This window comes from Plectrocnemia conspersa, unplaced genomic scaffold (genome assembly GCF_051122295.1).
Source record: "Plectrocnemia conspersa isolate PC_06_02 unplaced genomic scaffold, ASM5112229v1 ptg000001l, whole genome shotgun sequence".
Lineage (NCBI taxonomy): Eukaryota > Metazoa > Arthropoda > Insecta > Trichoptera > Polycentropodidae > Plectrocnemia > Plectrocnemia conspersa.
Window position 1 is genome coordinate 8,049,587 of NW_028277165.1, and position 27,949 is coordinate 8,077,535.

General features: G+C 32.3%; 3 protein-coding genes across 7 annotated transcripts; 1 reads left to right on the forward strand and 2 right to left on the reverse strand.

The window, feature by feature from the left end:
- Nucleotides 1–72: 72 nt before the first annotated feature.
- Nucleotides 73–6,465, reverse strand: LOC148238666 (uncharacterized). Of its 2 annotated transcripts, XM_088194570.1 has the most exons (6): nt 6,398–6,465; nt 6,135–6,199; nt 6,000–6,066; nt 5,851–5,933; nt 5,710–5,779; nt 73–1,008 (listed from the first exon to the last, which is right to left on the reverse strand). In XM_088194570.1, exons 1-6 carry the CDS (start codon nt 6,414–6,416, stop codon nt 329–331), a joined length of 984 nt encoding a protein of 327 aa, XP_088050696.1. In that variant the 5' UTR covers nt 6,417–6,465; the 3' UTR covers nt 73–328. The 2 variants fall into 2 exon arrangements, with proteins under 2 accessions (XP_088050696.1, XP_088050689.1); XM_088194563.1 differs by lacking the exon at nt 73–1,008 and having other exon boundaries at nt 3,205–5,779.
- A 1,054-nt stretch (nt 6,466–7,519) lies between these two features.
- On the forward strand, nt 7,520–11,118 carry l(3)04053 (lethal (3) 04053). Its single transcript, XM_088196501.1, has 7 exons — nt 7,520–7,693; nt 7,763–8,518; nt 9,466–9,614; nt 9,823–10,044; nt 10,122–10,184; nt 10,436–10,542; nt 10,612–11,118. Exons 1-7 carry the CDS (start codon nt 7,570–7,572, stop codon nt 10,670–10,672), a joined length of 1,482 nt encoding a protein of 493 aa, XP_088052627.1. The 5' UTR covers nt 7,520–7,569; the 3' UTR covers nt 10,673–11,118.
- Nucleotides 11,119–11,799: 681 nt separating this feature from the next.
- Nucleotides 11,800–26,973, reverse strand: fab1 (1-phosphatidylinositol 3-phosphate 5-kinase fab1). Of its 4 annotated transcripts, none has more exons than XM_088196489.1 (28): nt 26,504–26,973; nt 26,123–26,425; nt 25,888–26,066; nt 25,459–25,542; nt 25,244–25,377; nt 23,922–24,014; nt 23,803–23,862; nt 23,567–23,725; nt 23,016–23,498; nt 22,589–22,949; nt 22,285–22,524; nt 22,005–22,221; nt 21,839–21,944; nt 21,594–21,774; nt 21,255–21,386; nt 21,096–21,198; nt 20,816–21,033; nt 18,975–19,222; nt 18,773–18,907; nt 18,641–18,706; nt 17,386–17,430; nt 17,163–17,251; nt 16,954–17,087; nt 16,367–16,890; nt 16,186–16,305; nt 14,049–14,237; nt 13,351–13,512; nt 11,800–13,291 (listed from the first exon to the last, which is right to left on the reverse strand). In XM_088196489.1, exons 1-28 carry the CDS (start codon nt 26,801–26,803, stop codon nt 13,095–13,097), a joined length of 5,262 nt encoding a protein of 1,753 aa, XP_088052615.1. In that variant the 5' UTR covers nt 26,804–26,973; the 3' UTR covers nt 11,800–13,094. The 4 variants fall into 4 exon arrangements, with proteins under 4 accessions (XP_088052615.1, XP_088052606.1, XP_088052597.1 ...); XM_088196480.1 differs by having other exon boundaries at nt 23,567–23,728; XM_088196471.1 differs by having other exon boundaries at nt 26,486–26,973.
- Nucleotides 26,974–27,949: the final 976 nt, after the last annotated feature.

Consider the following 27,949-nt stretch of genomic DNA (forward strand, 5'->3'; position numbering starts at 1 on the left):
TATAATTCATATTACATACGTATATTATAATACAAATAAAAAATGTGTAAATATAAAATAAAAACAGATGTATAAATGTTAATATTATATTTAATCAAAATAATAATGTACACACATATTGTTCAAATAAACAATGGACAATAATAGATATATAAAAAACAAGAATATTATACATTTATATTTTACTACATACTACAAGACTAAATATTTTTTTTTAAGTTAAATATTTTAACTTGAAATGTTTTGGTTAATAGAATATTATATTGAAATTAAAATAATCTGATACCAGTTAAAAAACTGGGTATTTGGTTTTTTAAAAATGTGGGAGTTAATCTTTAATAATGGAATTATTTACAAAATCTACATTATTGGCAGTGCAAAGAGTAATTAATGATTCTGATACATTTGGATTCGAACTTGTTAAATTTATAAATTGTTCAGAATCAGACGAATTACTAATTACTGTGTATGCCTTAGTATTTCTTTGTTCTATTTCGTCTAAATGTTCTAATTCAGCCTCGGCGAATAATTTTGCCAATTCCAATTTAATTAATGCTTGTCTTCGCGGATTAAAAAGTTTAAACGTTTCCGCATAATTTAAAAATAAATAATCAATATTATTTAATTCTGGTTTCGTTGACATTTGTTTGAATTTCTTTGTTTTAAAATACTCAATTATTTTGTCGGAGGGATCCATGATTCTCCTCCTTCTATTTGTAATATTTTTCTGTGTGTTCGGTGATAAACTTATTTGGTTGGTTGGTTGGATGGTTTGGTTAAAAGTTGGATGTTGCGACTCTGCCTTTGTTTTCGGTTTTGTATGATCATCACTCAGAGGAGTGCTTTCAGTAGTTCTCATTATTACAGAACCATCTAAAAACTCCATATGTTGAGCACAAACCCAATTATTCAATTTTTTTGATGTCTGTCCACTTGAACTTTGTAGGGATTTTTTGTGTGTTTTATATGTGTCTCGTGAATTCCTCCACTTTTCCTTCATAGCTTCAGCTGAAACAATATATTTATTTTAAATTTTCAGATATTTGACCACAGGCGATTCATGCAAAACAATACCAAGTAGTTTCCGTTGGTATCAAAGATTGTATAGCGTAAGCGAAGAAATATGGAATGTTTTACAGCCGCTTTATATGGCTAAACGAAATCAAGAAGATTAGAAAAAGACACTTCCTATACAATTGTAGTTTCCCCAACTGTCTAATAAGTGCCGATGACAAACATATCACCTTAAATTGTCCACCAAATGGCGGTAGTGTATAATACTGTTATAAAAAACGATTTTCATTGGTATTGCTTGCAATTGTGGACGCACAAAATAAATGTTGGAAGTTATGTTAAAGATAGTGACAGTGATATTTTTCAAAGGTGTGACCTATATAATTTAGTGAAAAACAGTTGTCTGAATATACCATCCGGCAAACCATTACTTATGTGTTTATTAGTGACGGCAGCTTTAAATTATAACCGTTTCTGATGAGACCCTTTGCAAGAGAATCGATAACAAATGACGCGAAGAAGAAAACATTTAACCAAAGACTCAGCAGGGCACGCGTTGTAGTAGAATGCGCGATTGGAATTATAGGGCAAAAATTTCGAGTATTTTTACGACCTCATGGAACGGATGTTAGAAACACAATAAAAACTGTCAAGGCGGCTACGTGGTTGTATGCAAATGGAAGACGTGATACAAGCATCTCGACCGACTACAACAGTGAACTAGAGCCTAGTCACAAGAATAAAGTCGTATACATCGCACGAAAATACGATTGTTGTTTTTGTTTTTATCTGCGCTGCAATATCGGGAGACTGCAGCGTATCGGCATATTTTAGCGAGTTTAGCAGAGGTCGATAACAATGTTACATATATGATATTATTTAAAAAATGCAATTAAAAACATTTCAAAACTTTATAAAATATTTTTTTATATAGTGATACAAATTACATACATATAATAGATATACATACATTTACATACATAGAAAATATACATAATTTAAAATACAATTAATTATATTTAAAAATAAAAAAAAATACAGTTTTCTTTGGTTTTGTTCCAACAATACTATCACTTTCTAATGATGTAAAAGAAGATTGGTAGTTCATTTTCAATTTTTAAAAAGTCGCTGAAAATTTGTGAGTGTACTGAATCCAAAGACAGTTTGCTGTTGACTGATATATTAAAAATTCGTACTGCAATAGTGCATCGGCATTCTTTTTGTGAAGGCGAGGGAGAAGCGATACATGCACGTAAGAATATTCATTATCTCGCTTGTTCATGTTGAAACGACAATGCTTATTTCAAGGTTTTTCGTCTGTGTCACATCCGGCTATAAAAATAAATATTTCGGCCCATTTCGCACAAAATAAATAAAAAAATAATATATATGTAATATCACAGTAACTGGTTGGCAACTCCTACAGTATGGTTATGTTAGTTCCAGAGTCTGTGTTTGGATAAAAAGTGGAAGATGTGACGCTCACTGGACTACGACAAACCGACTTTGATCTAACAATTTGTTAATTTCTTTGATAGTCAATAAAAAAGTTAATATATATATAATAAAGGTTAGGAATACACACATGCTTATCATAATAAAACATTTTTTTTACTTACCACTCTTACCTCCCATTTCATTTGACATTTCTCTCCAGACCAACGTATTTTTAAAATTGTTTTTATAATCACTGTGACTCATATCATACAAAAATGTTCACAGCTACTATCAGCTTTTCAATTAAATTGTCCATTTTTAAGTACGAGCGAAACTGCGAAAATCTGTCGAGATGCGGGACTTGTTACGGACACCTAGCGAGATGAATTCAGTCCGCTTTTGGTCCGCGTGCGACGAGTCATTAAAAAACATCATAGACAGAGTTTCGCTGTCCGATATCGTTTCGTATCGGTCCGGTTCCGTTTCGGTTTCGCTGCAGGGTACTAAGGGTGTATGTGACGAGAGTGAGTGAGCGAAAGGGAAAGTATCTCACCGTACACCCCTGGTACAAATGTACCCTACTAAGTGTCGCGAAGGTTAATGAGTCGAAGTGTAAGCCTAGGTATTATATTTAACGCTAGATTCTTTTATACATCCCTACAGCTTTTATAAATATTATTTGCTCTGTTTAATTATGATCGAATGATTTTAAGTGATTATCCAAATGGTGAGGAAATACAAAAAAAAAGCAAGTTTTAAATAGTATTAAATTATTTATTTAAATTAAGACCATCGTGACCTAACAGGTTACGTCGATGCATCACGATGGCCAAAAAATAATACATAGAAAGGAAAAGTTTGTAAAATATTAAAATTTAATGATACTCACAAGATTAGCTCCTCATAGTTAACATTAATAAATTAATCAATGTGCAATTCCAGTATATTAAGGAGCTGGATTGCTACATCCTTAGGCGAGTGTAACAAGAGGGCGCGATCATGACTCGCGACTGGATTTCTTAGAGAATAGTTGGAGTACCAGCAACATTCTTCAGTAGTTTGAAGAAATGTTTAGCGATAAACAACTTTCTGCGAGAAAACGGCGAATAGTATTGAGGCATTGTAAGTTATAAATACAAAGTCAAGAATGCTGCAAACCAATGTGACATAGGATACGAATAAACGATAGATTGTCAAAGTGAAACACGTTCTCATAATAAAAGCTGAGCATTTGGAAGAATTGACGTTGTGTACATAAAGAGATAGAACCTCCACTTTCTCTCAAAAGAGATTCCGAGAACTTTAATTAAAGTTTCCCAGAATGATTCCACTTCTATTGTAGAAATAATCTATCGTAGGAATGAGATCAGGAAGATCTTTGGTTTCCATATACTGTGAAAATGAGATTATATTTTTAATACCTTTTCACATTTTTTATGGTTGAAGTCGCAAATATTGCTATGAAATTTCATATGCTCTTCTTATTTGTGTTTATATAAGAATGTTTTTCCATAATTTTTAAATTTAGTCACGAACATGGCTATCTATGTGTTACTAGATGTTTTAAAAGGTATTTTTTAAATTTAAATGCTTTTCCACATTTTTCACATTTAAAGGCAAAAACGTCTCTATGAATTTGGACATGTGATGAAAGATTCTTTTGAGATTTGAATGCTTTACCACATTTATCACATTCAAAGTCACGAACATCACTATGAGTAATCATATGTTTCGCAAGTGCAGTTTTATAATAGAATGCTTTTTCACAATTTTTACATTCAAAGGCACGAATATCTCTATGAATTTGCATATGTGATGAAAGATTGTTTTGAGATTTGAATGCTTTACCGCATTTGTCACATTCAAAGTCACGAACATCGCTATGAGTAGTCATATGTTTTGCAAGTGCAGTTTTATAATAGAATGATTTTCCACATTTTTCACATTCAAAGGCACGAACATCGCTATGAGTAATCATATGTTTTACAAGTGCAGTTTTATAATAGAATGCTTTTTCACATTTTTCACATTTAAATGCACGAACCTCTCTATGAATTCGCATATGTGATGAAAGATTGTTTTGAGTTTTGAATGCTTTACCACATTTTTCACATTCAAAATCACGAACATCGCTATGAGTAATCATATGCTTCGCAAGTGCGGTTTTGTAATGGAATGTTTTTCCACATTTTTCACATTCAAAGACATGAATATCGCTATGAATTTGCATATGCATTGAAAGTTTGTCTTTATAATTGAATGCTTTTCCACATTTTTCACATTCAAAGGAACAAACGTCTCTATGAATTTGCATATGTGATGAAAGATTGTTTTGAGATTTGAATGCTTTACCGCATTTTTCACATTCAAAGTCACGAACATCGCTATGAGTAATCATATGCTTTGAAAGTGCGGTTTTATAATAGAATGATTTTCCACATTTTTCACATTCAAAGGCACGAACATCGCTATGAATAATCATATGTTTTGCAAGTGCGGTTTTATAATAGAATGCTTTTTCACATTTTTCACATTTAAAAGCACGAACGTCTCTATGAATTTGCATATGAGATGAAAGATGGTTTTGTGATTTGAATGCTTTACCACATTTTTCACATTCAAAGTCATAAATATTGCTATGAGTAATCATATGTTTTGCAAGTATGGTTTTATAATGGAATACTTTTCCACATTTTTCACATTCAAAGACATGAATATCGCTATGAATTTGCATATGTATTGAAAGTTTGGCTTTATAATTGAATGCTTTACCACATATTTCACATGCAAAGGCACGAACGTCTCTATGAATTTGCATATGTGATGAAAGATTGTTTTGAGATTTAAATGCTTTACCACATATTTCACATTCAAAGTCACGAACATCGCTATGACTAATCATATGCTTTGCAAGTGCAGTTTTATAATAGAATGTTTTTCCACATTTTTTACATTCAAAGGCAGGAACATCTCTATGTATTTGCATATGTGATGAAAGATTCTTTTGAGATTTAAATGCTTTACCACATTTTTCACATTTAAAGTCACGAACATCGCTATGAGTAATCATATGTTTTGCAAGTGCGTTTTTAAAATTGAATGCTTTTCCACATTTTTCGCATTTAAAGGCAGGAACATCTCTATGAATTTGCATATGTGATGAAAGATTTTTTTGAGATTTTAATGCTTTACCACATATTTCACATTCAATATCACGAATGACACTATGAGTTATCAAATTACAATTTAATGTTTTACCATATATGTCACACTCATTTTTATAAGAATCCTCATGTTGAAATCTAGTAGAATTTTCTTTTTTCAGTTCCTAAAATTAAAATTGTATTCATTAATTAAGCTATCGAAATATATGAAAAACAAAATTGATTGGACTATTACTTCCGCGATGTTGCTAATTTCATAAGATAAATTGTCCGAACTGATAGTATTCGCCTTAAGTACATCCTTAACATCGTGCATTTCTGAAGTCATATAATTGTTTTGTTGAAATATATTGAAATGTTACTGTATATTGTTTAATGTCTAACCTGTTTCGAACATGTCATCTATGTGCGTATCTTCGCTGTTATCATATTCGCGTTTAATATTTAAGAACTTGAAAAGAAAACATTGTTTTATAACATTATATGCTTTAACTTGTGTCACATATGGCAGTTCATTACCTCGTCTTTACATTGTATCATGTTAATGGACGTAAATGTTCCTTCATCGTTCTCTATGCCAGCTTCTGTAAAAATAAAGTATAAAAGTGAAAACTCTATGTAATTCGTCTGTTAAAAGTATGTCATAAAGGAAAATCAATAAGCTTCGTTTCTAATTGATATTCTTAACATGAAGCAATTTTACGGAGTAGTGATACTGTTAGTCAAGAATACATTTAAACTTTTATTTGAAATCAGAAAATAAATATTAAAATGGTTTATACCGGTTTTGATAAACGCCATTGTAACCGCTTGAAGATGTCAATCGACGCTAGAATGCCTCAAAACTGATGTTTGGTCCAAATATAGCGAATTTCTTAGCATAACTGAAAAAAGGAAATATAAACTATTTGTTCGAAATGGTTGTTTAAACAAATTTGCTTTTTGATCCACGTTTACAGTTTGCTGCTTTTCGTAAAAACAGTAATCATTTTTTTAATTATGAATAATCTCAGCCCTTAATAAAAAAAAATTGTCGACAGGAGGTGATGGGTGGCAATTAGACACAGATTGAGCCGCTGCAGTAGTATTTTATTGAGTATTTGATGAAGTTACATGTTTAATAAGTGCGGCGGAGAACACACCGTCCGCCGAGTCGCATTGAGAAGAGTGTGTCTTTGGTTGTGATTAATCTGACGACCGAAGAGAAAGTGTTGTTTTCTCTTAAATCTGTGATTAATCGCCACCCGTCACCATCCGATTACCAAAAGTAAATACTGCGAAGGGAATGAAAACCATTAATTAAAAATCTTACTTATTAAATTTCGAAAATATTGTATTACTTAACTATTTGAACGCGGAAATCGACTAAAGTCGCCCAATTGATTTTTTATCTCTTTACGCAAAAATAAGTAAAAAAAACGCTTTTCAATAAAAAACTTTTTTTTGTTAATAAACATAAAATATCACTTTAAAATAAATAAAAATTAAAAAATCAGAACATTTAATTACAGTATCAAGGTAAAATTTGCATTTAAAAAAATAAACAATTAAATATTATTTTCAATTAACGCGTCTAAAGGATTAAATAAAATAAATCAATTTAAAAAGGTATTTCTAAACTTTTTTTTTTGGTACTCGTTAATTAGCACGATACCACGCTTAAATTTGACTGTTGCGAAACTTCAGTTTGTTGTTTAAACCCAAACCTAACCTAAGCGAATATAATAACGGTAAAATGATATAACTAGTACTATTTTTTAATTTGTAAATTACATAAAATAGATTTATATTTTTTTGGTAAAATTGATTAGTTTACTCTCACAGGCACTGAATTAAAAAAAAGATAAAATTATTGGTTAAATTTTAGTTAACGGTCGATAAAAATGGCGTTACGACCTTTACGCGAGTAATTAAAAGTGGCTGGTCGGTGAGAAATGTCAAATATGAGGTTGTGATGTCGCAGGAAGAAGGAGGCGCCGAGCAAAGCGGAAAGGGCGGGGAGGGCGGGGAGGCTGCGCTCCCTTCGGACGCGAGTCCCTCGGAGCTGCCCCCCCCCGAAGAACAGCTCTCCGCCTCCAGTGAGACTCCTTTATCGAACGACCCCTTGTACTATACAGCCATTGTCTAATTTAAAAGTGTATTTACAGAACCCGCTCAGCCGAGGAAAGAAGAGAGCCCCTTCTCGTTCAAACACTTCTTGAAGCGGGACCTCTCTCTGCCGACGACGTCGACGTCCTACGAGAGCACCGGAGCGAAACCTAAGATATATTCCAACACGGTTCATCCTTCGCCCGCGAAGACGAGTCAGAGTAGTAGTAGTCAAGACTATCGCAAAGACGGCAAGCTAGGAACGCGCGAAAATTGGGCCGGCCCCGGTAACGCGTCTTCGGACAGCACCATAGAAATGATAATGAACCCAGGATCCAACAGCGAACCCAAAGATAATTATTTTCACATGGACCATTGCGACGTGTCTTCGTTCAGAAGATCCCCTCTAGGGATACCTTCCTTACCCGACTTCGTTCAAGACCATCTGTTGCTGGAGCAGACTTATCTAGGATCTAACGGGCCGCTCACCGTGGACTTTGACAATCTGCCCGATTTCACTCTCAACTCTAACTATGACAACGCTCAATGCTCCACAAATGCGTCGAGCGGTTCCGGCGCTCGCAGAATCGCCAGTTGTAAATCTGTTCCTTTAGATCTTCCCAGCTTCATCGAAGAGAGGGCGGAGTGCAACGAAAGGGCCGAGGGAAGATGTAGGCCTTCTCCGTTGGACTTACCCAACAATCTATCTTTGGATCTTACCGACTCTTTGAATCACTTAAATTTGAAAAGGAGAGATAATCAATCTAGAATTCCGTTTCCTTTGGATCTTCCCGGAAACGACAATTCTACATCAGGTACTGCTACTGAACGAGACATTTTTTCATAAAGAAAACTGAAGTTTAAATCAGAGTTATGAATATAAATGGTACAAAAAAATGTACTAATAAAATTCCCTATTTTCAAACAACACTCATGCTGACAAATCAGAAATAGATAACATATGACAATATATTTTTAGAACTATTATTGATAAAAGTATTTGATGCATTTTCATAGATTCGAAACCTTTTTGTAATTCTTAAAATGGATTTTCTTTATAATACAGTGCTAAAAATGGGAGAAAGTATATAATATATCCGTTTCAGGACGTATAGTATATTACAGGATATTTTTTCGCTAAATTGTCAGGAGAATGATTTTTTGAAATTTCAAAATATCTCGATATTGGTGATTTTGCATTTTTACAAAAGATGCACATGGTTTAAGCCAGGGGTTCCCAACCCCGTGCCCGCGGGCGCCATGGCGCCTGCGGACCGATTTGTGTGCGCCCGCCACTATTCGACCGCAATAGAATTTTTTTCACAAACACTAATTAAAAATTTAAATTATTTTTAATTATTTCTTAAGCCTCTACTACACTCTCTCGAAGTTGTCCGAACCGAAGCTACAACTGAAATCGGCCGAGATCGCCGACTTTTTTCCGATTATAGCTCCTGTAAGTGGCAAAAAAGTAATCTTTGACGAGTCAGGTGGTGCCCGCCACCCTACCGATATTGTAAAATGCGCTCTAGGACACAAAAAGGTTAGGAACCCCTGGTTTAAGCAATAAAATTGCCCTTTTCACCAACTATATTTGATTATAAAATCAGTTTTTTTTTACGATTCAATAATTCAATGCTAAATGAAATGAATCAAATGCATAGCTATATTTTAATAATGATATTAATTATTATGTTTGATCAGTAGTATATATGAAAAATAGTTTCTTCTTTAAATTGTATATTAAACTTTATTTATTAAGGTGGCGGTGAATCATCACGTCTCCCTGATTTCTTACCCTCTCAATCGGGCGCTAGCAATATTGGTTCATCCGGCTCCAACAGGGATGATCTCGCCGAAGAAAGACGATTGAGAATGGCTGCTGAGAGGGAACTGCGGGCAGCTCTTCAAGTGAGATTTTATAGTATAAAAAAATCCTCTTAAATATTTTTAATTCAGTATAAAAATCTGCTTTTTGTGTTGTTTACCTGCCACTATTTGACATGGGCAATCAATATTAGTATATTTTCAAATAAAATAATGGTCTCTCATTTAAAATATAATGATGATGATGAATATATCGCTTGAATCAAAACTTTTACATTCATTTTATCTTCAGACTGCAGCCAGTTTACGTCGAGAGTTACAAGCAGCTAGAACGGCTGAACAAAACGCTAGGAGGGAATTGTTGGAAACGAGAGCGGCTTCGACGAGGCTCGCTCGAGAGTTAAGGGGTGCCGGAAGAACGGGTGGATCTGGCGGTTCGTCAGCGGCGGCTGTTGCTTCTGCGCCGTCGTTGAGCTCTCCGCTTCTCGTGGAAGAAGATGATAGATTTACCACTGTATGATATACGTAGTTGTTATTTACTTCTTAGTTTTTTAATATACTTATAATAAAGTTTTGGTGTTCGATTTTCAGAAACAAAGTTCCAGCGATGAAAATAATGCCGGAAGGCTGAAATCACAAATAACACATTTGAGGGTATGCAATTTGATTTTTAGACCGAGTTAATTAGAATTCCTGAAGAATGAGACCATAAAACTGGAGTATAATTTTTAAGCATATTTTCAATTTAACTTAAAAATGCATATGAAGGTTGTTTACAAAATTGTACAAGTCTCGTCATGCTCATTGCTAATCATAGACATTAGTTATATAGTTGTATCCTGTCGTTTGCTAGATACATTTTTGCAAATTTTTAGATAATATTAATTGTCAATTTGCTTGTTTAGAATGAGTTGTCTGTTGCTCAAAGAGAAATTGAAGATTTGCACGGTAGTAGACGTGATGCAGCAAGATCGTTGAATCTTGCAACTAATACGGCAGAAAACTCACTCAGGTATAATTAATACAAATGCAATTTAATATAATTACACAAATTGTTACTGTGTTTATTATTATATTTTAGAGAGCTGCTGAACGGTCTGGATCAATTGAGAGGCCTCGCTTCTTCTCTAGATCCGCCTTGATGTCAATCGTTCGATGTTTAAAAGTGCTCAGTGCCTGTTTTATTTTTTATTACATTCAATAAGGCAGCCTGTTTATTGTGCGTTAGATGTTTCTTCAAATGTCGACAGGAAGTGACCAGTGCCTCCTCCGCAAAAATATAAACATTTGACAAATTTCTCGTGTGTATAAATATGCCAAAGACAGCTTTGAAACGTTTGATACAAATTTTACATTTATTTTTCAGTCTATACGCGAGAAAAATATTAAATTATTATTTAATTCATGCCATTAAAATGAATTTATTAAATTATGCTTTATCTGGCATGTTTATAGTAACTACTCATAATGTATTATATGGAATATGTATATTTAGATTAATTTGCTGTCTCTGCCTAATTATAGTCTTTTAAATTATTTTTAGATATATGTAGCATATCTATTCGTTTAATAAATTTAATAGAAGTAATCAACTTGTTATTAATTAAGATGTTACTAATGCGTAACGCAACTAATATTTTCATTGCCAGTGTTTCGCTAAAAAATATATTTTTATATATATTATTTCGAAACAGAATCACTTTAGCTTTAAATGTGTAAGAATAAAACAATAATACAGTAGTTACTATTCTCAACTTCAGGACAGAGCAACGATCTATAGAGTAGAATATAGTATCGTTTATTAAATCTGTATTGTTGCAGAACTTTTATATTAGTTCCAAGTAATGATACAAAAACTTTACAACAATCAATTATTATGACTTGTAAAGTCAAGTGGAATCTGAAAGTTTCTAGAATTACTTTTCTAAAACTAACTTCCTTTCGAGTACATATATGATTTAATACAGCAAACATAATTAATTACGTTACAACTGACGATATTCATTGAAGTCACAAGTGGTGGGTAAGAGAGTGACTATTTTATTTTTAGTCAAGAGCTGCTGTAGCAATCTTCGCATCTCATTTAATCTATTTTGGATGTATTCCGGAAATTTTTAGATACCACCTCGTTCGTATATAATATATATATTTTCACATTATTTATAGTGCTGGAATATTGTACATAATCAATTTTATTGTATGATTTTTTTAATAAAAACTATAAATAAATACACACACGCTGCATACTTAATAAATTAAAACAATACGCTAATAAATAATCAGTATTTATTTTATTGTTCATACATTATTTGAAATATCGATTTAAACTTAATATAAACTGTGTGTAACAGTTATTTACATATTGCATAATAATATAATTAAAAAAATAACAAATAAATAAAATATCAATTTATTTATTAAAATACTTTAACTAACTTTTGTTGTAAACAATTGGTCTGTGTAAGTAAAGAAATTAGAAAATTCAATAGAAAATATATATGATCCTTATGTTTAGACAACACGGCATAGATTTTTGTAACAAATATAAGATAACTCGTTTTACATGTTTGCAGCTTACGGCTGGTCTTATTTTTGATAAAACTTATGGTTTTTAAAAATCGGCTTTGACAAAAAAAAATTATCATTGATTGTGATGTAGTATCATGATACATAGGTAGTGTATATTTAATTAATTTTAGTTGACTTTTAAGCTTGAGATAATAATTATGACCTTTTCACATGTCAAAAATATTGTCTTTTTATGAAAAGATGATTTCGTTTATTTTTGCTTAGTATTTATAATTTTTTTTAGTAATAGTCGTTTTATTTTAAAATCAACTAGTAAAAATTTAAATGGGATTTTTTATAAGATTATTTTTTTAACAATGTATAGCTTCAAGTTTTTTTACAGCAGACTATTATAATAAAAATATTTTTTATTGTTGATACAATCGACTATAATAAATAAAAGTATGACTACAAGCAAAAAATGAATTACTAGTTTAAAAAATCTACTTCATAACCTAATCAATGATATTTAAAAACACACATGTAATTTTTCATATAAATCGAGTTATTCATTGTGGCAAAAAAGTGCAGTTAAATCATTGAATAAATTAATAAATGGTTAATATAAACTATTTTCAACTAAGATAGTGTAAAATCCTTTGAAAAAAATACATATATAAAATAAATATCTGGCCAAAATCGGAATGCATAATTTGCTTACAAATTTAAATTAAATCACTATATATATTTATTATCTATCTAATTGAAATTAATAGCCTGGTTTGTTCTTTATACTTGAAAACAACTACAAAAATTAGACTACTATCGTATTGCACTATTTCATATGCATCAACCTTTACAATATAAAATCTAATAAACATTTAAAATAATAAATAAATATTCCCAATCACATTTTACCCGTGGTATCACAAAAATTTAGATTATAACAAAGTTTTTTGTATGATTGCTAATGTTGTACATTGATAATATTGCATTACTTACATAATAAAAAAAATAATAACATATTCTATATTGCTCAATAACTTAAATCTATCGTCAACTATCAGCATCACAGATCAAACCTCTATCTAACTGCTCCCATTGATTCGGACTTTGCAAGAAGTACTTCTTCATCGCTACGCAAAATCTTGATTTATAATGTTCAGGTTGGACTATCGTTGGCAAACCTGAACCCAAACCTTTTTTAACTATATGCTCCAATTTCTTATCCCATGTGAATGTGCGGATATAATCTATAAAATAACACACAATATTAGTAAGCAACAATAATATAATACAACATGATTATTACCTATTATGCCTAAAACCAACTCTTGTCTTTCTTCGTCCAAGCCAACCAATAAAGAATAGTCCATTATCCGATGTGATGTCAAAAATGAAGTATCTTGCTCCACAGCAGCCCATAGAACGCCGGCTGAATGAGATTGTACGAATATTGGACTCTCCCATCTCACTATAATTATTATAATATTATATTAAAAAACATTTTTATACAAGTTATCTTATTAATTAAACAACAGAAAATTGGGTCGTGGGTAAATTTAAAAAAAATCTAGTCTACTAAGATTCGACATTTATTAGTAGAATCCACTAGCTGCATGGAATCACCAGACTTCACTATGGCTGATCAGAATTCTCCGTGCCTCCCTGTGTGTTGTAAACTGCAGTCTTGTCTTTAGCTCTAGCACGCTGAAAGGTGCGGCCACGATTTCGACTGAGAAATGGATTACTGGTCTCAGTTGAGATAGCGAGTCTTTCAGAACCAAGAAGAGGGTAATCTTGTTCTTACTTTGAAACTTGTAACAGTCTTTCCATATGAAGGTTATCCCCATTCCCTTTTGAGACTTCAGTCTGCTGCTGTACAAGCCTTTTCTAAAGAGTGGGGTATGCTTAGTAGGGGATGTGCGAATGCGGTAGTGGAAAAGATCCAAACGCCAGAGAAATTTATAGAAAAGAATTCCATATTATACAATATCAAATCTGACTTACGATTGAGTAAATTTTCATCTAGGAGTACTACATCGGGACTTCCTTGCTCAGCGAGACGGTTTCTTTGAGCTCCTTTCAGGTCAAACCTTCGAGTCAATTCAGTACGCCCATGCCATAAGTTCTCGATGACTAAAACTCCACCTCCGATGCCTTCAACTCCGCCAACTCGATACACTCCAACTATACGAGCTATTAAAGCGAATAAATAATAAGGTAATTAAACAAAGAAAATATTAATATTAAATCCATCATGGCAGAAGTTCTCAACCTTTTTAATTTCTGTACCACCTGTTAAAAACTTCAAAGGCTACTATTTGCTATTCATTTATTTATAAAAATATAGGTTGTTTTTATTAAGATTTTAACTTTATGATCCCCAGTTCGAGTTTGCCTCAATTCTGAAAATTATTTTTCAGATTTAATTACAGTAAATCTCCCTATAGCGTACGCGGTAGTCCGTCCTATAGCGTAGTTTTTGTTACTGTTTGTCCCTTGACTTCACTAAATGTATTCTGTGACGGGCGAAACGCTTCTACGCTATATCATTCCAGGGATATTTATCACAATACAGTAAGAAAATATTTCTTTTTGTATAGCTATGGAAAAAATTATGATCAAGCAAAGCAATGTACACGTTTTTTAATGCATTATGTATACATTTTTCAAGTTGGTCTCAAACATTCTAATGCTTCCTCTACACTCTCTGGAAGTTACCGAACCAAAGGTCTACCGAATATGGTCGAGGTCGCCGAGACATTAGAGCGGGCAGACCCGAGCTCGACCGAAGTAGCCCTGAATTAACACATTATATTTTCCATCCTTGCCCAACCATGGCCTACTTCCAGAGAGTGTGGAGGAAGCATAATATTTTATAACAAAACTATTTAATTATGTAATAAATATCTACTACAAATCTTAAAAAGTATTGAATCATAATATATATTTAGATATATGATATAAGACACTTTTTATCCAATGTTCAAATTTTAGTGCATTTAAAATAATACGTAAATTTTTCAAACTTAGCTAATTTTTTATTTTAAAATTTAAATGCAAAACCCTTGTATATATAATAATCCCCGTGAACGTCGATTTCTTTGATTTAGAATTCAATACTTTATGTTTTTAAATTTTATTGTATTTTCTTTATATCTACTTTTTATTATCTATAGATAATGTATATTTACTTTTTATTATTTATTTATTGTAGGCTTACGCATTTTAAAAAATAACTCAAAAAACTTGCGTTTGACTCCCTTGGAATTCGCAAAATCAACGACATTCTTCGCACACATGTCGCAATAAGAAAATATGGAACGAGCTCTTGTTTAAAAACTAAATACTAGATAATTTAATAAAAATGGAAAAAAACTTGGATTTGCTGGTTTCGTTAAATTCACAAAATAAAATTCAAAGAACCTAACCTCAAATTTTGTATGGGTGGCTAGTCCCCTATAACGTAGTATTCCTATAACGAAGTCCCAATCTCTATGCTATAGTGGGGGGGGGGGGTCGCCTGTACATTTAAATTATTAAATTAATATATTTAATAATTATTAAATACAACAATCATGTCATATAATTTAATCTATTTAATTAATTGACAAACAAGAAATCAATTCTAGACAAATAAATAAAAATTAATTATTTATTTTAATAATTATTAAATGAATATATTAGTATTTACTAGAATTACATATACATTAAATAATAACTTGCAAGAAGAGTAGTATCTTTTGACTCCGTATGAACAGATCACGCATCTTAAGCTGTAGATAGGGACAGATAAGAAAAAGTAATTGACTTAACTACTAGTATATACATAAATTATAGCAAATCCATAAAACCAGCAGTTAAGAACAGATGACCTATCTCCATCCGTGGTGAATGTATTCTGAAAGATAAGGACCCTATGTACCGTATTTTATTACTGTTTCTCAATTTTTTTAACTGATTCCATAGTGAAAAATGAAGAACTGTATAAGTAAATGAAATAAAACAATGTCTTCATTTAAAATCCGTAGAAAACCAGAATTATTAATTCACGAATTCAACAAAATATTTTGTAAAAAAATATATTATAGTGGTATGTGTAACAGGTTGAGAACTACTGCTTTTTGAGATATTGGTAAAATACCTAATAATGTCGGTAAATTATTTTGATAGCAAGATTGTATATAGTTGAAATAATGAGGAGCGAATTCACCGAAGAGTTGTAGCTCCAATTTAGACATTTCTTTCAAGATGAATCTATCGTCTACAAAAAAAATAATTAAATATTGCTTTATCACATGTTATGATCATTCACAAATACTAACCTTTAGTCTTGCAAAACGTAGAGCCTGACTTTCCACCTCTAGCAGCCCAAGGCACACACCTCGATAAAGATCTGATGAACGCTTCTTCGATCTCGCCGATTTCTATATTACTATTCAACTTCGCTTGATTGTCTTTTCCTGCTTTTCTACTTTTGTCTTCCGATATTCTCTTCGAAGACATAATTGGAGAAGCTTCAACGCTATTGATGACGTCTCGTTCTAACAACAAGGTTTGTTTCGATGGTTCGCCATCGTTTTCTTTATCGCTCATATGATTAGATGCTTCTGTATTCGATTCATTAATCTTTAACTCAAAATCATTAGTTATGTTTGGATTCGATTGTAAAGAGCACAAAAGTAAAGCGCGCAATTTTAAAAACTGCTTTGGACAATAAATAGAGCAAAACAATCCATCTTGCAGCTGAATATCAATATGTTCGTAGCTTTTGGAGTTCTTAGATTTACCGTCAGTTTCTAGCTTCTCGCGAGAACTACCAATTTCTCGTTCGTCATCAGTACAGTATCTACAACCATACATAAAAATATTTAAAACATTCCAAATACCTTATTATTATGTATTAATTTACCCTTTAGATTGAGCCGATTGTTGGTGTAATTGCTGATGATACTGAGGAGACGCTAATGCTGCTGCAATCAAGGAGCTGATTTCATTAGCTCTCACAACAACTGGTACTATGCCTCCACATAACACGACTCCGTTCTAAATAAGTTTAATATTTTAATAATAATATATTTATATACTATATATATAGACAGATATAATTATTAAAACTACCTGGTGAGCTGGCTGTGAACTATTTAATAACTGAGATAATATAGTCCGCAATCCTCTTCTTTCTCCCTTTTCCTCATCTTCTTCGCTTACTATAAAAATGTATAAAAACATTTATTTTTAAATTTATTGATTAATCATTTTTTTAAAATATTTAATCAGTATTGTAAGATTTTTATTTTGATATTTTACATACTATTTTTTAATAATAATATAAAATAATTACCAATATTTTCCAAATCCAATGAATTTGAATGGAATGACTTATTCTCTGAAATATGTAAATGAATAATTAATAACAACTAGATTTATTTCTACAACGATAAGATAATTTGATTCAATGTGCAAAAATGCATTAACCCCTTCCCGGTCATGTCCGAGTTAACTTGGAAATTTGTATTTTGTGAATTCTCACCTCAAAAACCTTTTCCTACTATGTAATATTTTTTTGTATTGTAATAATATTGTCTATTTTTTGCAATCGTTTTTTATACATTTTTTGGTAAAATTTAGTACTTTTTATGCAAATATAAAATAATAAAAATGTAATCATTTTGCAATAAAAATACTCTTTGTTGTACTAAAACATTTAAAAAAATCCATAATTATAATCTAGGATGCAAAATTAGGTTTTCAGTTATTTAACCCTTTCTATGTTACTTTATTAGGCATTAAAAATGTCTACCCATAATATTTAACTGATAATTAGGCGATTTGTTTTTTGCTCGGTGCTGCCATATAGTGAATTGATTTGCTTAATATTTTTTATAATATTTTTTTTATCGTTGGTGATTGTTTATCTCCAATTTCATCTAAAACTGCTGTCACATTTTACACACCATAGATGACTAAATTCAAAATCAATTATTTATTTTAAAGGCGTAGTTATCCTTTTGCCGTAGGCCTAGTTATCCTTTTAAATAAATATATCAATATATTTTGGGTACTAAGTTAAAAAATAAGTGATAATGAAGCGTGCATTTTTAGAGAAATTATCTTTTTATCCTCTTATATCAATCTGTCAACTTTTAAAACTGCCTTCCATATTTAGAAAAAGTAATTACAAAAATATAAAAAGTCACTACTGAAAATGTATTTACAAAAATATACACTGCAAACAAAAATAAAGTCACGACAAAGGAAAAACGCATACTGGCTGAGGTAAAATGATAAAAAATTTGGCGGAGTTTTTTCACATATGGTAACACTGATGCGCAAAGTTTGTATGGAAGCGCCATGACAAAAATAAAAATATATAAAACCTAAATCTAATATCAAATTTTTTATCTTTTCACCAAAAATGGCACTATATTTCTTTATATTATTTTTTTAATATGACTCCCTAAATCTAATAAAACACTTGTAAAACAGCTGATGTCAGTAGTATCGAAAGGGTTAAATATGCAATATACATGTAATTTTATATATATAAAAGCTCTTTTGTGTCAAAAAATATAGCTATGTAATAAAAAAAATCTTACCATTAACTGATTCAGAAAAGCTGACATCCATATGAGAACTATCGTCAGCTTCAACCTTACCATCAACTATAAAAAAAAATAGGAAATAATAATATACACTGATACAATAATATTTTTCATTAATTTACCAACCGATATTTTCTACTGTAATTTTAGAGCTGAACTTTTCTTTAGTATGCTTCTCTGTATACTTTTCCATCGAGTCTTGGAGTATCTTTTCTCCAATCACCAAAGCATCAGATATGGCCCATAAAGAACGAACGATTCCTAGAATTAAATAAACATAAACAGAAGTAATTGTGTTACAGGATTCGACATTTACATTAAAAATTACCAGCTTTATTTGCTTGCTCTTGTAAACTCGACGACGTCAGATCTAATTGAATCTTTTCGGTGTGTTGTTTGAAGAACGTTTGTTCCTTCTCGTGTTCATTCTCACCAAAACTGCTGAAAGTTTCATGACCTTTCAATATCAGATCGTTGACTTGATTGATGAGACAGTCTCTTATTTGACGAGTGTTGTAATGAGTTGCAACACTCGGCGGCGGTAGGCAAATATCCCACGATTTAATCTTCTTATATCTGTATGTGTTCAAAAATATTATTTATAATATATATGTGTATATATGTATATATATATATATATCAGTGCCGGTCGGTGAAATACATTCCCTCTCGATCGCTCGCGTGTTAAGTATCTAGAGCGAATGAGAGATAGAGGCATGCAGTGCATGCCTCTATCCATAGGCCATACTAATGGGGCACCCCTTAAAATGGTGTGTGACTCTTTACAAGCGCAGTCTGACCGAAATATTTTAGCAGGTAGTTTTAACTGTAATTCGGAGAACTATACGAAGGAATTTGTCGTTTTTAATTGCTCACTTGAATTTTAAAAACTGATTGCCGGTCTAATTGTTCAGTCTCGTTTAAGTGACCGTTATGTTTAGTTGTGTGATTTCGGCCTTTATTTGTTATAATTCTTTTTGTATTAAATACATTAAAAAATAACAAAAAAAACGCGACTTAAGTTAAGCTAAAAGAGCGAATATAATTTGATTGCATTCGCATATTATTGACTGAATATATCGGAAATTAGTAAACATATTAATTGTTCACGGCACGCTATCCAAAATGCTTTGAAACGGTTTAATTGATGTGGTTCTTACAAAGCAAAGCCAATAATTGGAAGAAAACGAAAAACAACTGTCCAGGAAGATCGACTGTAGGTTCGCAAGTCCCTTAAAAATTATCGAAAATCGTCTTTAAATCTGGCTGCTGAAGTTTCTGCAGGCAGAGGGTCATCCATTTTTTCGAGGTGAGAAGAAGGCTCAATGATGTGGGATTCAGAGGTTATAAAGCCCGACACAAACCGTGGCTTTCAGAAATAAATAAAACTCGAAGATTAGAATGGGCCCAAAAACGCCGTGATTGCACATCTGAAGATTAGGCAGAAGTCATTTTATCCGATAAATCCAACTTTAAGGTAATTTTAAACTAAAATTGGTTAATATAAAAAAACTGATTTATTATAAAAAATTTAAAACAATAGTTTTTTAAAATAATCGTACCTTTTTAAACATTTTTTAAGTTTTTAGGACCCCTGGTGTAGTACATGTGCGTCGAAGAGTCAAATATGAATATGAATAGTGATATTTATATTTCAATATTGGAGTCCACTTTAATGGATTCCTACTGGAAAATATTTCCTAAAACAGACCCCGCTATCATCGGATTTCAGGAAGAAAACGCTCGATACCATTCTTCGCTAAAAAGCAGGGGTTGGTTTGCGTCAAAGGCTTTGACGCTTTTAGAATTTCTTCCATAGTGACCAGACCTAAATCTTATAGAGCATTTATGGACAAAATTGATAGGAAAGGTTGCCCAATACAATTAATTGCAAATCCAAAATTGAACTGCGAGAAAAATTGCAGATGGAATGGAGAAAATTAGCTCAGTCCACCTACAAGTCGTTAGTTGACAATATGCAAAAAGGGTTGTAACTGTAATTAAAGCTACGGGTGTGCCTAATAAATATTAAAAATAAATACTTTAAACATCCTTAATCGGTTTTTTATTTGTATTTTCACGATTTTTTAAGATATAACACATTTATTGGGGTGCACCATTATTATGGCCAAGGCTGTATATATATTAATAAAATATTTATTATAATACCTGAAACAAGCTGTAACGTTACCGCAAGCGAAATAGTGAGCGTAATGCTGATGAAGGGAATGCTGACAAGAGCGACTTCTGATGTATCTCGGTGCATTCAATCTCAACTCTAGATACTTTGCTAAAGATAAAGCTAGAGAGTTCGGTCTTAAACATGAGCTTCCGCCCCCACCGCCTCGTTCTCCGCATTGCATGCAACGGCACCACCACATAACGTTCTGTAAATTTAATGTAAAATATAATCTCATCCTATAAATAAAACAATTACCATCTTCCGAACCTGTTTTCCTTCATCATCAACCAGTAATTGGGAACCATTCAACGTTGAACTGTTCTCGACGGCCACACATGTCACTGTTATACATCCATCACCATGTACAAAACTGAAAAAGTAAAATCATTAGAATAATTCACTTTAAAGATCATCTGTAAAACTTACTTTCGAACATGTTGCATTAGAGGTATTTGGCAAGTTTGAGAAGGACAGGTGTATTGTTGAGCGAAACAATGCCGTTCCAAGAACTGTCCTAGCGATAGATCGTTATTGCCGTACATGTCCATCCTTACAATCCTGAAATAAAATGCATACTTTTAACTTTTTTAATCTTTGAAAAATATAATAAGTGCAGAGTCGCCACACAGTGCTGCATTCAATTTCGTGAAATGGCACTCCCAATTGGTTAATTCATACACAAATGCATACGTGTGATTTTGCTAATTATGAAAAACGCGTAAATCTAAGAACGGGTGTATTATGTAAATATTTGTAAAATCTTACGATGGATTAATACAAAAGTCTGGCACGTTCGGTGATCCTTTACTGTAACTATAAAACAGCAAATACATTCGTTGATGATGATCCGGATCTAATGGATCTGGCGGTGTATCAGATTTTAACACATCGGAAGCTATGTTAGCTTCAGACACTTTAGCAAAATCTTGTTTGTTGGAAAAATCACCTGAAAATGATAAAACTGTAATAATAATTCACTTAATATTTAATAGCAAGATAATAAAAATTACCGCATGTTAATTGCCCGCCAATGGATCTATAATGAGCTAATAATTTACGCACTTCAGCGTTCTCAGCCCCTTGTACTAAAGCTCGATCAATGAACGGATGAGGTTTCTACAATAGTTCATTCATATTAATTTATATAGATCCTAAAATTATTAAGATATAACATACCAATAAATTTAGATCTTTGGATGTAGTTTTGATGCTTTGTTTTCTGAATTTATTTGCCAATCTTGGAGTAGATGGGGCGATTACTGGGGGAGGCGGAAATAACGGCGTGCAAAAGTATTGCCTGAGAAGGCAACGTTTACCGATATCGCTTTCTAAATGAGGTACGCAGATTCTCACGTGCGGTGACATTGAAAGTACTACTTCATCAGCGCTCCATCTATATAGAAAAAAATATTCAGATTAGCGATTGATATTTTTAAATAATAAATATGTTTTATACCGATTTCTTAAAGTATCACTGTGTATGTCGAAAACTTGAGTGGAATTATTACATCTATATGACACGTCTTGCGGTAAGAATACGTCATCGTCTATCGACATTTGTCGGGAACGAAGAGGATCACTGAAATCGTCTACCGCTATTCCTGAACTCAAAACTTTTTCACTTTCGATCTTTTTCGAACTAAGAATCGACTTAAAAAATGAATCAGAAGTCAGAGGATCTACGACAGCTATAGATCTGTAATACAAAATTATAATTTAATATTTTAAATATTAGATTGCTGTTTGAGTGGTATAAATACAATTTGGATTCTTTTATGTTGTCGTTCTTATGAATTTCTTTCTCTTTTAAGATCAACTTATTATCTTCATTCGAAGATTTCTTATTGTCATCATCTAACATGTCTTCTATAATTTCCTTTTCGGGCGAATTCTCTAGTGAGTTATCAATGAACATCAGTGGAGCACTAGAGATCGGAAGAGTGGCAGCCATATCGGCTAGCAAAGAAGTCTCTAACCGCCAATTATAAGCAGCCAACAAAACTAAACTGGTGACTCTCTTCACTTTGGCTAATTCTTCCATAGAACCACCTCTCAATATAATACTACACCCCTTCAAGTCTTTTTCGTAGCCTTCGAACACCATCAAAGTCTTACTTTCATCTATAAATAAACTAAATTCAGTCGCAGTGTTGTAAAATCGATATAATTAACAAAAAATAAACTTACAATTTAGCAGATAAAAGCCTTTACAAGTACCAAGACGAGGAGTTCCGACCCGAGCGTCAATACTAGTGAGGATATCTCCATGCGTTACGCGTGATAGTCGCTGGAGAGTCGGTCCACGCACTCCGATGACTAAAACTTTACCGTGATTCCTCAGTTCATCTTGAGCTATCCGAGAAATGCTTCCTTGAACGATCACTACGTCTGGCTCCATAGCCAAGACTCGCGCGCAGCTATTCTTAAGATACTCCTTCTCTTGCATTATGATGGGCTCCAGAGACGTTAACTTACTTTCAACGCGTTGATAAACTAACGAAACGCGCAACAGTAACAAACGCGGAGATACGAGATTCTTAGCCATGCCTTTGTGAGCCACGTTTTTAGAAAAAACTACACCACCTATAGCTCTTGATTCTTGCATAGTGCCTCCAGCTACTCGCTTTACGCGAACGCATTTACGAATATCCCATTCCGGACAGTTAACGTCTATAAATATAATAAAATTAGTGAACATTTTATACTTGCATTAAATCTATTATACAATACACATATACCTGGTGTTATCATATTGGCAACTTGCTGACACAGCGGCAACAGGATCGGAGCCCATAATAAGCTCAAACCGGCTCGAGCTAGTCCTTGAACTAATAATAATCTAAGGTGCTCTGCACCAGCTGCTACAACGCTCTCACAACAAGATTTACTATCATCAGCTGCTAAATTATTAAAAATGCATCAAACATTCTATTTAATTAATGATATAAATATAACACAAATATTGAACGATTACTTTCAGATTGTAGAGGAATATGGTTATCGTTATCTCCTTGTAATTCTTCATTATTATCTCCTGAAATATTTGCATTTTAATATTTTCAATACAATTTGAATAAAAATAATATATACTACCATTTCTTTGTCCACGAACTAAATGTGCAGAATTTTCTGCTAAATTAAGATTCAAACAATAAGAAGACGTGCTTCCGGTCATTGGAGGCTGATCTGTCATGATAATAAATAAAGAGATCTGTTAATTTTTAATACTAATACAACATTACTAAATACGGAATTTAATATTGAGAAACATATTTATGTATATATAGAATTATTTGCTGCCATGGATGAATTAGATGTGCCAAAGAAACTAATTTCTATGGTAAAACTTGGCAAATGCACATACATTAAACAGACTTAAACAGAAAAATGTTTTCGTACATTCTTTATATATAATTAGTTTTAAAACTTTTATTAGGTTAGGTTTGGGTTTGAACAGCAAATGAATGTTTCGCAACTGTCAAATTGAGCTTCATAGACATTTTAGAGCAGCATATTAGCGCCAATCAGTTAAATTATATTTTCGCTAGTAGAAATATATATGGACTGGTGAAAATGTATTTGAACTTAACTAGTGAAAATATAACTTTACCAAAAAACACACATTCATGGTGGTTTTAATTTAATAAGAACAGTATCTTGCAAACATAAAAATAAATGAGTATATTTTTGAATGAGTCAGTTAATTGCTTCATATATGTATATTGGAATCTCAGTAAAGAGCATTTATTATATCAGCGAAGAGAATAGTACTTCACAGGATATATGATGCTATAAAAAAGACAATAAACCAGAAGCTTTATTTTGTTTTACATTCATAGACAAAAAAACAGCTTGAATGAATCTGTCAAAACCACTACTGGACAACAGACCTGACAGTTGAATATCAGAATGAAGTATGGTGTAGTACAGGATGAGGTGTAGGAGATTCTTTAAGAAGGCGAAGAACCATCCTGGGTGTCAGGTCAGAATTAGTTAACGTTGTTAACCTTAACCGTATTGTTGTATATACATAGGGTTGCCATACGTCCCATATTTATAAGGCTGTTTTTATTCAAAAATTTTACTGATTTTTTGTGATGTGTCGACATACAATTTAAAATCCGCACAATCAAGTATTACTCATGAGAATAACTGTAGTATTTTATTTAGTACAAAGGTAGATTTATAGTATTTTTTTAAACATCCTTTCAAGTATCAATGCTGTTATGCAATTATCCGAGCCTATTCAATTGCTTTGTCCTGGTCTGCAAAATATTTCGTTACAGCTACTACAACTTCTTTAGTGGACAAAAATCGTTACTCTCTGATGTTTTGTTGATCTGTTCAATGTCAGTTATGACGATCTGGTTTTTATGTTTCATGTTTAAATGAATAATAATACATTATAAAAATACCATTTTCAGCAGCAGATAACACTGGTAGATTAATAGGACGGTAGAGAGCATAGTCAGTGAATGCCTCGTGTTCTGTCACGCATTCCATCAATCCTTCTCTGATTAGATACATGCATAGATCGCTGGCTTGAATTCTATGAAATATTAATATGTATTTTACATATTAAATATAGGAAAAAGATTGAATATACGAATGGTATTATAGTATTACATACCTCGTTTGTATGTTACCGTGTTCTGTGAGCCATTGTAAAATATCACCGCCACGCCAAACGCTAGGATATCTGACCAATCGATATCTGAAATTATATTTTAGCAATATTTATACTGTAAATATTTTTAATAATAAATCTACACTTAAGAGTCAATGCACAAAAACAAATACGCACAGATGAATTAAAAACAAATAAAACAGAAATAATTTCAATAATAAATAAAATTAAAAATTACCCATGTTTAATAAATAAAACATATATATTTATAAAATAGTTGAAGGGGCTATACGATAATCCTTTCATCCATACTACAAGAATAAAAACCCAATACCACCATGTGCATTTCCACATACCGGTACTGCCCCTCAGGGCGACCGACTGGCGCTGTTTTTGTACACTGACTGTTAAAAATAAATAGACTATATGTACCTATGCTGTTGCAATGGCAGTGAAAGACAAAGATGTCTAAAAGTATCTTGGACTGATACGTTACGAGCGAGACCCAATTCACTGGCGACATCGCTCGAGGAGTCTTTGATAATTTCACCTCCGCCGCCTAACAGAAAGCCTTGATCCAAGCCGGCTAAATTATCTTTAGCTAGTTTTTCCTATAATCGAATTAAAATTAAACACTCAATAAAGAAATAAATCACAAATGACGTACTTTTAAATTTTCCTGGAGTGCTTTTAAATCGTCAGAGAGTACAGTGCCGTTATCTACGGATTGCAAGCATCCTAATACTATTCGGCAACAATATGTACAGACTCTGAGTCCACCGGCGCAACCGCATACATGACCGGGAACGCGGTGAGAGCAACAGTGAGCGCAGAATATTTGACCGCAAATTCTACAGTGATGTCGGCGACGAAAGGCACTGAAACGAGCGCCACACTCGTAGCACTCCCTCGACACGTTATCGGGCATCCAATACCTAGCTTGCTCTGTGTCGGCATACCTCGTTCCGCTCTGTAAAATAAACAAAAACGTAAAAAAAGTGAAAATTAACAACTAACATTCGAGACTTACCGTTGTCTTTAACGCAACTAAGCTGCTGATTCTTTTCAACACCTTTTGAAGACTGCGTCCTTCGCTGTAATCCTCTGAATATTGAGACGTTGTGCTCATATCTGCGTTCTCAATGTCATCTTGTGTCGTATCATTATGATTATTTAAATTTGTGGTTTCCGTCGGTGCGGGTTGAGCTGCATCGGTTTCCGGTGCAGGAGAATTTCTACCGAACTTGAAGAATTTAGACAAAAGCGCAGATACGCCAGTTTCGTTTTCTTCCGGACTCAACAAAGAAAGGTGCGTTATTTGCGATTCAAACTCTGACGATTTACTCATATTTGCGACTAAATTACGATATTTTTATTTTAAAATTGCATTAAGAAAAAGAACACTGATATAATTATATCTATTGGCATTATTAGGTGAGAATTTCATGACACAACAAAAAACAAAGTAGATAGTGACATTTGTCAATGCCTTTGACGTTTGCGTTCATAATGATATTTGATCTTAGCAACATATTTGTCTACCTTATAAATATAAATAATTAAAATGCTAAATATAAAAAAAATATGTACATGTATTTTTATGACAACGAACAAGCACCTAATATTTGATTAAATAATAAAAGAATTCCATTTTTATTTAGGATTTTAAATAACTTAAATATTTATTAATTAGTTTCCAATAGAACATATTATTTAGCTGCAATATTAGGCCTTTGTGCGTTGATTAGATATGACACTCTTTTACTTTTCGAAGCTATAAGAATGGTACTACATAGATATACGTTACAATATGTGTAGTGCGTAGAAAAATTATTTTGAAAAAGCCTTCGACAAAGATTGTATTGGGTTATTAAAAGTCGTGTAGTTATAATGAAATATTCTTTTTTTAAAAACTAAAATATTTTAACGTTCTTTCATGTTGTAATTTAGTACTATACCACTCGGTTGCTCAGATGATCTAATTCGATTATTCCTGAGTTATTTGATCTATCTTAGAGAAATTTAACCTATAACGGCTGATCGTCAAGAAGATATTTAATCTCTTCGAGGACTTCTCAAGAGCTAAGAGAATGGTTGGACCAAAAGAATATTATTTAAATCCACTGTTGATAGCTTTTATCAAAAATTAATCTAATATTCAGATCTTTGCTTACTTACTATGAACACATTAATTGCTTCAAAATGATAAAAGTTTTACATATTCTTCATAGTTTTTTATAAACTAGATTTACTTGATGCTGATAAAGAAGAAAGAGAACTGTTTGACGAAATATCGCATGTAAAAAAATATACGATTTTTAACGGATGTTTGGGGAATAAATACGCGCACAACGATAAAAAATCAGTTTTAAATTTTAATGTAGCAACATTTATGTAGCAAAACGTTGTTGGTCACATTCGTGACCGTTAGGGGCAAAACAAAAAAAAATATTTATTGCAATCTGGTTTCGCCGATATAATTAACAAGTATCTT